Source organism: Anopheles stephensi, chromosome 3 (genome assembly GCF_013141755.1).
Source record: "Anopheles stephensi strain Indian chromosome 3, UCI_ANSTEP_V1.0, whole genome shotgun sequence".
Lineage (NCBI taxonomy): Eukaryota > Metazoa > Arthropoda > Insecta > Diptera > Culicidae > Anopheles > Anopheles stephensi.
Window position 1 is genome coordinate 13943969 of NC_050203.1, and position 12095 is coordinate 13956063.

Consider the following 12095-nt stretch of genomic DNA (forward strand, 5'->3'; position numbering starts at 1 on the left):
TTTTAGTTACAGTTTGCCGGTGTGATCTCACGGTTCAGCACATGTGCCCGAAACACGTGTGGCGATGAACGATGGGCGGTTGCGCACTCGAATCAAGTACAAGTATTGTTGCGTCGACCAAACCACTCATTGTTTTGGTCTTGGAAACGAATTTCCCATCCTGGTTTGAAACATCACTACGCGCGCTCGGGCAAATCTGGGTTCGATTAGGCCCGGCCACAGCTCGCTCGCACGTGGCATGTTAAGGGGGGGTCGAAAACATTAACGTTTGTTAATCTAATTGAGACCGGGCAGTCGTCGGAGAACTGTACTGGTCTTGTCTCAGAAGTTGGAACCCCTTAGTGAAGGATTTCGATTCTCTGTGCTGTGTCCGTATGGTCAAATTACTGCCAGCGACTGCATCCGTATCTACATTTTAAAAATTGTGCCTTATTGTGCCTTTGGATCCTTTTTTGTTGTTAATCTAGAACTACACGCATCCAGCACGTTGTTTGCCTATACCTTCCAACACTCGACAAAAAAACACTCTTCTCATCGCATTCTCCAAAACGGCTTCGATCTTACGATTTTCCATTCCGTCCACCGAACAAAGAGCCAAACTTGACGCGTGTTATGCACGGATGAGCGTTGTTTCGGTTGCAATTTCCTTGTTTGCGTTGCTGGAAGAGAACGGTTGAACGCGGTCGCTGTTTTTTTTTTGGTTTCCTCCTCTGCTGTTCTGTTCTGTCCAGGCCCCCCCCCCCCCTGACTCAGGTTTGCCGTGTACGTGCTGATTTTTTGTTGTTGTTCCGGCCCAAAGTAGGTAGGCTTTTACTACCTAGCCAATTTCATGCTCGGTTTTCTGTAAAGAAACTCAATTTTTGTACATTAGGATTGGGAACTGCAGAAGGAACAGGGGGATGGGAAAGGCAGGGATGCAATTGAAAGTGTATTTGTTTTTAGAGGTCAGCGAATGGGAAAATTTGCTGTTCCACGTTTGTTTGCCTCATTTAGATCGACTGTGCAAGCTAATTTGTTTGCTAAAATGTCTGCATGAATCACTCTTGGTTGGGGAATTATTAGTTCCGTCTGTGTGTTTGTGTGTGCGGAGCAGTGTGGAGCTATAGTAAACACAGATGCATCCAGTTTGCATAGAGAAGCGTGAAGTGTTAAACGTTCGGCGGAACACATGATCGTGGAATAGAATCTAATAATGGGTTGTGATTGATTTTCTGTGTACATGGTGCGTCATATAATTCTAGTCAAATATTCTAGGCACTTTGTGGTAGCTGGGAAGTCCTACAATATCCAGCAAACAGATGTCCAGAGCAAACAGAGCAAATAATATCCAGCAAACATCCATAAAAGATAGCCACATGAGAGGTAAATTATCTCCTTTAAGCTACTAAACCCAACACCAGAAATCCTGAACTAGAGAGGGTGATCATTTAGGATGATCATATTTTGTTTATGTTAGCTTCATAAGAACCTTCGACGATATTGATCTATACCATAGCTAATTACTAATAACCCAAAGAGCTGAATATGGCGGTCCGGTGACTGAGGCGATAACGGGGTCGAGCTTCACGCCGCAGGACCGGAGTTCAAATCCCATCCAGATCGCCTACCCGCCGAATCGCCTAATGACCTTGCTTACGGCTAAAATCAAGTAGGCCTGAGGACCTCTTGAGATTGTAGTGCCAAGAAAGAAGAAGAATAGTTCGTCATAATAGAAGCGACGTAAGTCTTTCACTCACCCAGGAACAACAGGTACATAATCCTATCAGGATCGTATCCCTGTACCCTGTACCCAGCACAGAATGTCCATCAACGAGTACATTACGTCAACGATTTCAACCTCTTGAGGATATGGATAACCATAGTTATAGCAATAGTTCTGTCAATGGTGTACCTTGGTCCTTCTCTGCTAGGAATCTAAGAGAGCACAGTTTAAAATAGGAATCAACCTTTTTTGTTCTTGTACATCGTAAGTCTACTTAACGAAAGTAATGATTTAACGCATAATGATCAGAAAAAAACGCTCTCAATCTTCCCCTACTACTACGATTCATGGACAAAGTAAAACGATCTCCTGCTAGATGAGACTCCTTAAGGACACCGACTTAGACAGGTTAAAAGCAATATGAAAATGATCTTCTGACATTGCGAAGATCGCGAAGAGTGAGTGAAGAGTCCAAAAAGAAAGAAATAATAAGCGATCGAGTCAGCCAGAAAGTCGTTAGAGTTCTGATCGCAGATCATCACCTTCACCTTCAGAACCATGGATGGATCAAGGTAAGCATGGATCAAGAACTAATCCTATAAATGGTCAAATGCAGATGGATTGTCTGCTGTAGGAAGCATCCAGTAATGTGTTAGCTGTTCCTTCCAAGCCAATAAATACAATTTCCAGCTCCAGCGGATAAGCCCTTTGTGTCTCCGTAATGAACGTTAATTGTAAATGTCCTTAACGTTTTCGTTCCGAAATGACCCGACCGAGAGACACAACCTCTGCCTTCGTTCGAGGGTCTGTTCTCTGCTATACGACTGCGTGTAGAAATGGTTTAACTGAGTCCCGCAGCCTCTTACCTTCCAAACGCTCGCTGTGCTGTCGGTGCATGGTGCTAACCATAATCAAACTTCTCACCAACCGGAGAAACGAATGAATGGATGCAGCACAAAGCTAGCCTGTCCTCCTCCGATTGCCAATTGCTGTGCCCCCAAAGCATCCGCCATGTGTCTCATTAACGAACGCACCCGGAGAGTTCGATGCAGCCGCCAAAGTCAAATCGAGCGATCTTACTCGAGGACAGAACGAACTGAAATTCATGCGGTGGTGGCCGGTTCGGCGGCCAGCGCAACGATTGTCTCGCGCTTCTCCTTCCGGTCTCCCTTCGCTCAGGAACCACCATCGCCACCGTCGCTGTTCTTCCGCTCCCACGTGGCACGTCCATTCGAGGCCGGGTGACCATGTGGGGGAGGACACGGTCCTGACATTATTATGAGTTCATTCGGTGTGTGTGTGTGTGTTTTTTCCTTCTTTCTAACGCTCATTCGAATTTTGCTCAAGCTAATCGTCTCGAAGCACCTGTTGGACGGTTTTTGAAGTGTGGAAAGGGAGCTTAGGAGAGCACTGAACAAAAAAAAGCTTAAGTCGGGCCCGGAACATGCTTAAGCTGACAATCGGAAGGTTAAATAGTTGTCCATTGGGCATCGGGAACATGTGACAAACACGTGAGAGAGCATATTTTGGGACTCTAATATCTAATATGTATTTTTTGCTTACTTTATCTGCATTAGGCGGGTGTATTAGGACAAATTTATCCTACACATCTCACACTGATCCTCGTGATCTCGTGAGGCTTGAGATCCCCTGAGTTTGTCTTAGCGGGCCCGTTCAAGTACCCAGAGAAGGTCACCTCTCTGCACGCAAACTTTTATAGCCTAGCCTAAAGAATGAGACTTCTTGAAGCACTTTCATGGCTAAGCTTACTGAGCTTGGAATGGGAAAACTGACCGACGGCAGGTTCACACGACAATGACTCCACCGCCTGTTCTATTCCCTTGGTACGCATTTCCTTTTTCCGCCTGTTTTTTTCGGAACCGTACGTCCCCACGGTTCCCCATTTCGAAGGCCTCGAATCTCACCACGAACCTCGGTCGTTGGCCATCGTAGTAGCCAAGACGCCGGGAAAAGAAGGTACAAAATAGTTGGGTGCTTTGATTACTCACGAATTTCGGACGGATACCGATCTTTTGTGAGTGTGGAATCCATTTCTGCCCGAGTCTGTCTGTGGTCCATTACTTCTTCGTCTGCAAAATTGTGCCGGAAGCTTTGTCAAGGTCTCCGATTGTTTGGTGGGACGTTTTGGGGGGCTGGAGGATTTATCTGAAACCCCCATTAATATGCAGAAATGGTTCAGCCATGTGCAGCGCGGGGCAAGATTTCTCGCGTCAATGGCGCGCACCTTGCCAAACATTACCGTTACTCACGAACTTTGTTGCTTTTTTTATGTTGAGCGATCGCGAAACGAATTTACTGTAGCCAAAGTGTACACAACCATAATCTATTAAGAATGGAGTAAAGATTCGCACCACCGGTTGAGTAGTGATATGCAACACCCGAGAAACTATTTTAAGGTGAATGTAAACTGCTGTACCCCGAGCACCAGCAACTATAAAACCAAACAGCTTAAAAGTGTGCGGCACCGTTAGTGCCTATGCCTCTATATTGCTTAATAGCTATCGTTATGTCAACAAGCGCGCTAATAGGACGAGAGAGTTTCCCGTGCGGCAGCTCGCTGGGCCAAGCATTAATTAACTTCTACACACCTACAGGTATTCCTATCGATTCCGTTCCGGTTGACCGGCGCATGACCGCCCGGGCTCGCGGCAGGAATGTGTCGACGAAGCGCACAGCTCTACTGCCCGGGTGCTGAAATTCGATCGTTAGCACACGGCTGGTGTCTAGCCGTGTTAGAGCTCTCGTGATCTGTTTAGCGGTGTATCGACATCGCACCGGCAATAATGTTCAAAAACTAACGATATTACCACCGATCGATCCGATCAATTACAGAACAATTAGTCGTCGGTATCTCGTTGGTCACGGTTGATTGAAACACCGCGTGTTCCGCTACTATGTTTCAAGCTATCGATCGCTTTTCGATTCTGATTAACATGATTATCACCTGCAAATGGAAGGTATACAGAAGGGAGAAAAAAGGGTAAAAGACTCGAGAAGGCCCCCCCCTGACAAAATTTGTTAGGCGCTGTAGGATTTACGCCTAAAGGTATGCAATCCGCAGTACACGTTGCGAGAGCTTCACAGTGAGCTTTCAGTGTGCTTTCAGTGTGGTCAAAATTGGTTGAAGAAAGTCGAATAAATTATTGTTATTATTTGATTAAAATCCCCTCTCCGCTAACCCTACCATTCAATTTTGGGTTACAGGAGCTTCGTACTAGTTTTCAGTCGCACTAGGGGTGAACAATCGGGCCTAAAACATGCACGGCGTTCTCGGACGGTAACGGAACAGTAATTCGATGAATACTTGTTACCTTGCATTGATATTCAGCAAAGGAGGAAACATAAGAATATCATAATCTCAAACCACTTGTTACAATGTATTGTATCAAGTTCTACTCGCTGTCTGTAAAAAGTATTAAGGAACAATGCACAATGTTTACATCAAATGGGTTTTGACCATACAGAAATCCCACTGTACAACAAAAATGACAGGCCACAGTGCTGCACACAAAAGATTCTAGGGGGGGCCTTCTCGAGTCTTTTACCGAAAAAAGACAGATTAGTCAAAAATTTACAGGCCATTTCTACGCGTGTTCGGGAACGCAATCGGTCCGTCCCCCGGGGGCGACAATGTGCGAAAGGTGCTTCATTAGGTTCCTTTGTGCCCGGAGTGTAAAATTAATTTCCTGTCCCACTGGAGGGTGTTAAGTCTTTTGTTTCGAACTGGTTCATACCTGCACTTGCGGTGCCTGGGTGCCTACATAAGGGGGTTGTGTTGCTGAATGCTTGGGAAACGGAAGGGCTTATTTTTGCTGTCGCAAAGCAGTTAGCATCCGCTTCCAGCCAGGGGAAAATGTTTTTGTTGTGAAGCTTTACCGCGATCGTTTTCCCAGCGTAACAGGGGTTTTCAATCTAGGGCCCTTTTGGCAAATGTTATTCGATTTAATTTAATGTTTTAATTATAAACCGTTATTAAGGGCATTATTTGATGATCATTTGTCCTAACGATCATGCATCATTATCAGTTTGCATTTGGAGCAGTTAAAATCGAAGCCGGCACACAGAAATGCAAAGGAAGATTTGTTCATACTTTTGCTTTTTATCTGTCGCTAAATAAGACAAAGTACCAGCTACCGGAGACTTGGCGATCCTCTGAAAACCCGGACCAAATGAGAAAATTTATTTTAAGAAGGTACATTCACAATATTTTTGGGTAAAAGACTCGAGAAGGCCCCCTCCTGACAAAATTTGTTAGGCGCTGTAGGATATACGCCTAAAGGTATGCAATCCGCAGTACACGTTGCGGAAGCTTCACAGTGAGCTTTCAGTGTGCTTTCAGTGTGGTCAAAATTGGTTGAAGAAAGTCGAATAAAATATTGTTATTATTTGATTAAAATCCCCTCTCCGCTAACCCTACCATTCATTTTGGGTTACAGGGGCTTCGTACTAGTTTTCAGTCGCACTAGGGGTGAACAATCGGCCCTAAACCATGCACGGCGTTCTCGGACGGTAACGGAACAGTAATTCGATGAATACTTGTTACCTTGTGTTGAGTGTATACTCGACCAAGCAGCGGAGGCCCGGACCGTAACGCCGTTACTCGGTCCTGTCAACGGATGACAGCGATCGACGTGCCATGCGGTTCATCCTTCGTGTTCGGGCTTCGGGACCGATCGGCCTCTTTCTTGATCCAGCCGCTGCCGAGACAGGACGCGTTAGACGAGCGAAGTTTTAGCGTGTGTGTGTGTGTGCGTGTGTAATAAGTGTAATGTAATAAATAAGTTTCAATTTGTTGTAAACCGCAATCGTCCGCGTACCGGCATCATTGTCTCCCCCGATATCACCAACATAAAAGTGGCGACGAGGAAATTTGGTAAAAAAAAAAAGTGATACACACGCAGAGCAACAATTCCTTCCTCACGCAAACGCCGTCGTACGGACTCATCGATGGAGGAAGAGCAGCGCCGTCTCTCGCAGCAGTTCGAAACCCCGGGTACTGCGTTACTACAACCCGGATACGGCCAACCGCTCCCGCCAAACGCTCCAGCGGTCGAGCAGCAGGGATCTCAAGCGTCCTCGGTACATTTTTCGCCATCGCTATCATCAGCGCCCACAAGCCTTCATCCGCCATCGCTCGCTCCAGCCGCTTCGATGCAGCACCCGCCATCGCTACCAGGCGTGTCACAAAACGGTGAGCCAACAATGTATCAAATAATGCAGCTTCTACGCCAATTAATGACAAAAATTGAGCAACAGCCGCCAGCATCACTGCCCACAAACGCATCGCAGCAGCAGCTACCAGTAGTGCATCCGCCAAGTGCATCACAGCAGCAACCACTAGTATCGGAAATCGCGTCGCAGCCGCAGCAGCAGCGTCGGTCAGCTCCAGCCAATCCGGAGCAAATCCTGGACTCGCTGGCGAGAAACATCACCGAATTCCGCTTCGAGGCTGAAGCCGGTCTAACGTTCGAGGCGTGGTACTCGCGCTACGAGGATCTGTTCGTCAGTGATGCAGCCAGGATTGACGATGCGGCCAAGGTACGAATGCTTATGCGGAAGCTAGGATCAATGGAGCATGAGAGGTTCGTGAATTACATTTTACCCCGTAATCCCCGCGATTTAACATTTGAGGCTACCGTGAAAAAAATTGAAGGCCATTTTCGGCAAGGCAGAATCCCTTTTAACTAAACGCTACAAATGCATGCAAATCGTCAAAACGAAAGCTGAGGATTTTTTGGCCTACGCATGTCGAGTCAATCGGGCATGTGTTGATTTTGAGCTGAACCGCATGGGTGAAGAACAGCTCAAGTGTCTGATTTTTGTATGTGGGCTGAAAGAAGACACGGATAGAGATTTTCGGGTAAAGCTGCTCTCGCGTATCGAGGAACATGCTGAAATCACCCTCGAGCAATTATCGGCGGAGTGTAGTCGTCTGGTGGCATTAAAGAAGCAAAATGCGATGATCATTGGAGAAAAAGAGGAGCGAGTGTTGGCAATTCAAAATGGCGCGCGCCGTAGCCATCATGGGTTTCGCGGCAAAGGATTGCGCTCGCGTCCCATACATCGTGATGACCGGTCGGGAAAACCAAGTAACCCTTGTTGGTTCTGTGGAGCTTTGCATTGGGTGAAGGATTGTCCGCATACTAACCATAAGTGTCGTGAATGCGGTGAAGTTGGTCATCTGGAGGAACGCTGCCGCAAGCAGAAGCATCGGGCTGGCCGAAAGTTTTATCGCCCAACGCGATTTGCTAAAACCGTCACGGTGTGCAGCGTACGGGCTAGTCGCAAGTTTGTGGAAGTTTCCATCAATGGAGTTGGCATCCGGTTGCAGCTAGATACGGGTTCAGATATATCGGTCATAGGTCGTTCAGCGTGGGAGAAAGTAGGGAAGCCGTCATTGGTGCAGCCTACCGTTTGCGCAAAGACTGCCTCTAATGAGAGGCTGGAGCTACTTGGCGAGTTTAGAGCAGAGGTTGCCATTTGCAATGCTACAAAGCCGGCGATCATCCGTGTGGCTCAAGTCGATTTATTGTTACTGGGAGCAGACTTGATTGACCTTTTTGCTCTTAGCGCCGTTCCAATGGATGTGTTTTGCGCCAAAGTTTCGACGACCGCACAGATTCAGATTCTCTGCAAGGAGTTGCAGAGCCGTTTTCCGGAAGTTTTTCGTGGCACAGGGCTTTGCACGAAAGCGCAGATCAAGCTGCAGCTTAAGGATAATTGCCGTCCAGTGTTCCGCCCGAAGCGACCGGTTGCATACGCAATGCAGGCTACAGTAGAGGAAGAGCTCGATCGCCTGGTCAAGATGAATGTGATCACACCTGTTGATTACTCGGAATGGGCGACACCAATAGTCGTCGTACGCAAAAGCAGTGGAGCTATTCGAATCTGCGGCGATTATTCGACGGGGTTGAACGATGCGTTGCGTCCGCATGAATATCCGTTACCGCTCCCCGATGATATTTTTGCAAGATTGGCCCATTGCGAATTTTTTAGCAAAGTGGATTTGTCAGACGCATTTTTGCAAGTTGAGATTGAAGAGCGTTACAGGCCCCTTTTAACGATCAACACGCATCGAGGTCTTTACCTTTACAATCGTCTGCCTCCTGGATTAAAGGTTGCGCCAGCCGCGTTCCAGCAGATAATGGATGCGATGCTCGCCGGATTGTGTTACACTTCTGGCTATCTGGACGACGTTGTTGTCGGGGGAAGAACTGAAGAAGAGCACGATGAAAATCTCAACAAGGTGCTTCAGCGTATTAAAGAATTTGGGTTTACTATCAAAGCTGAGAAGTGTGCTTTTAAGACGCATCAGATAGAGTACCTCGGGCACATAATTGATCGTACTGGCCTTAGACCAAATCCAAAGAAAATTGATGCTATTGTAAACCTACCAGCTCCATCAAATGTGAATGAAGTCCGCTCGTTTTTGGGTGCCATTAATTACTACGGAAAATTTGTGCCTAACATGCGAAATTTGAGATACCCCCTGGATAACTTGTTGAAAGATGGCAATCAGTTTGTATGGACGAAGCAGTGCGGAGAGGCCTTCAGAAAGTTCAAGGAAATATTAAAGTCTGATCTGCTTCTGACACATTATGACCCTACGGCTGAAATCATAGTAGCCGCAGACGCCTCATCGGTTGGGCTCGGAGCCACCATTAGCCACAAGTTTCCGGATGGATCAATAAAGGTGGTGCAGCACGCGTCACGGGCTCTAACGAAAGCAGAAGAGGGGTACAGCCAGATTGACCGCGAAGGACTGGCTATCATCTTTGCAGTAACCCGATTCCACAAGATGCTTTATGGCAGGCATTTCCGCCTCCAAACCGACCACAAGCCATTGCTGCGCATCTTTGGATCAAAAAAGGGAATTCCTGTGTATACTGCCAACCGGCTGCAGCGGTTCGCTCTAGCGCTGCAGCTATACGACTTCGAAATCGAGTACATACCCACGGATAAATTCGGCAATGCAGACCTGCTGTCGCGGCTCATCAGCAAGCACGCGAAACCGGAGCAGGAGTACATGATCGCGAGTATTGAGCTTGAGGAGGCTGTAAATCACGTAGCCATACATTCGCTAAAAGTCTTTCCGATTCATTTTGAAGAGGTTGCAGCAGCTACGAAAAAGGACCCTCTACTGCGCGAAGTGTACCGCTACGTCCAATCGGGTTGGCCAGGTAAGGTCAGTTATGGTGCGGAATTGGCCCAATTCCACAACAGAAGGGAAGCACTGACGACCGTTGGCGACTGTATCCTCTTCGGAGAGAGGATTGTGATTCCCGCAGCTTTGCAGCAGAGATGCCTTAGACAGCTTCATCAAGGGCATCCGGGCATCCAGCGAATGAAGGCGATTGCACGCAGTTTCGTGTATTGGCCATCATTGGACAGCGACATCGCCGATCGAGTTGCTTCATGCGAAGCATGCCAGGCTGCGGCGAAATCACCACCATCCCAGATACCATCATGTTGGCCGAAGCCACCTGGGCCTTGGCACCGCGTACACATCGATTACGCTGGACCTGTGGAGGGAGCCTATTTCCTGATTGCGGTAGATGCCTACTCCAAGTGGCCGGAAATCATTAAAACTGCAAGTATTACCTCATTCGCTACAATATCTATTTTGCGAGGAATATTTGCCAGATTTGGACCGCCAGTTACATTGGTCAGCGACAACGGTACCCAGTTCTCCAGCGAGGCCTTCAAGGAGTTCTGTGAGTGTAACGGCATCGACCATGTTCGCACACCGCCTTTTCATCCACAGTCCAACGGCCAGGCAGAGCGATTTGTGGATACCTTCAAGCGATCACTGAAGAAAATACGGGCGAGGAACGTGTCCCTTGAAGAGGCCCTGGACTTGTTTCTTCTCACGTATCGCTCAACACCAAATCCTGCTTTGGACCAGCGCACACCAGCCGAAGTGATGTTTGGAAGAACGACCAGGACAATTCATCATCTATTGCGCCCTCCTGCAGCATCGGAGTCTACAGCGAAGGATGACTTTCGTGAATACCAGCCTGGTGATTTAGTGTATGCCAAGGTGTATCGGGCAAACTCTTGGAATTGGATAGCAGGGAGGATTGCTCGCAGAATTGGCAACGTCATGTACGAGGTTGTGTCGCACGACCAGAGAAGACTTCGGCGTCATGTGAATCAGCTCCGCCGCCGTGTCGCTAGCTCATCAGAACGGAACGAGATGGATCAGCACCAATTTCCCCTTAGTTTACTTTTAGATGAGATGAGTTTGACGTCTCGTCAGCAGTCGCCGTCCGCTTCGCTGCCAACGGAGCCAGCCTCATCTTCAGCAGCACCGGCGCTGACAGGGGTTCAGCGAGCACCGGCATCATCGCCAGCATCATCCGTGCAACCGGAGGTACAACGAGCGGCTTCGTCTAGTGGCAGCAGCAACACCCAGCAGACACAGCTACCACGACGATCTTCTAGGACTAGAAGACTGCCTCGTAGGTTCAGCGCGTATCGGCTGAATTAAAAGGGGGAGGTGTTGAGTGTATACTCGACCAAGCAGCGGAGGCCCGGACCGTAACGCCGTTACTCGGTCCTGTCAACGGATGACAGCGATCGACGTGCCATGCGGTTCATCCTTCGTGTTCGGGCTTCGGGACCGATCGGCCTCTTTCTTGATCCAGCCGCTGCCGAGACAGGACGCGTTAGACGAGCGAAGTTTTAGCGTGTGTGTGTGTGTGCGTGTGTAATAAGTGTAATGTAATAAATAAGTTTCAATTTGTTGTAAACCGCAATCGTCCGCGTACCGGCATCATTGTCTCCCCCGATATCACCAACATAAAACCTTGCTTTGATATTCAGCAAAGGAGGAAACATAAGAATATCATAATCTCAAACCACTTGTTACAATGTATTGTATCAATTTCTACTCGCTGTCTATTAACAGTATTAGAAACAATGCACAATGTTTACATCAAATGGGTTTTGACCATACAGAAATCCCACTGTACAACAAAAATGACAGGCCACAGTGCTGCACACAAAAGATTCTAGGGGGGGCCTTCTCGAGTCTTTTACCTATTTTTGCTTGTTGAATATTATATGGCTTCGAGCAGAATGTTATCAATTAAGTTATCTATAGTAAATTTATTTTAAATCCACAGGCGGTTAAAGGCTCGAGAAGCACTCCCCCCATCCCTGGCAAAATTTGTTAGGCACTGTAGGATTTGCGCCAGAATGTATGCAAACTGCAGTACACGTTGCGAAAGCTCCACAGTGTGCTTGCAGTGTGGTCAAAAATGATTAAATAAAGTCGAATGAAATATTGCTTATTACTCGATTAAATCCCCCTCCCTCTATCCTGACCATTGATATTGGCTTACAGGAGCTACGTGCTAATTTTTGGTCA

At 47.5% G+C, this 12095-nt stretch overlaps 1 protein-coding gene across 3 annotated transcripts; it reads left to right on the forward strand.

Moving 5' to 3' along the window:
- Positions 1-6401: 6401 nt before the first annotated feature.
- Positions 6402-11481, forward strand: LOC118514365 (uncharacterized protein K02A2.6-like). Of its 3 annotated transcripts, XM_036061208.1 has the most exons (3): positions 6552-7305; positions 7377-10401; positions 10488-10716. In XM_036061208.1, exons 2-3 carry the CDS (start codon positions 7425-7427, stop codon positions 10565-10567), a joined length of 3057 nt encoding a protein of 1018 aa, XP_035917101.1. In that variant the 5' UTR covers positions 6552-7305; positions 7377-7424; the 3' UTR covers positions 10568-10716. The 3 variants fall into 3 exon arrangements, with proteins under 3 accessions (XP_035917102.1, XP_035917101.1, XP_035917100.1); XM_036061209.1 differs by having other exon boundaries at positions 6402-7305; positions 9346-11481; XM_036061207.1 differs by lacking the exon at positions 6552-7305 and having other exon boundaries at positions 7377-10313; positions 10488-11481.
- The last annotated feature ends 614 nt before the right edge of the window (positions 11482-12095 follow it).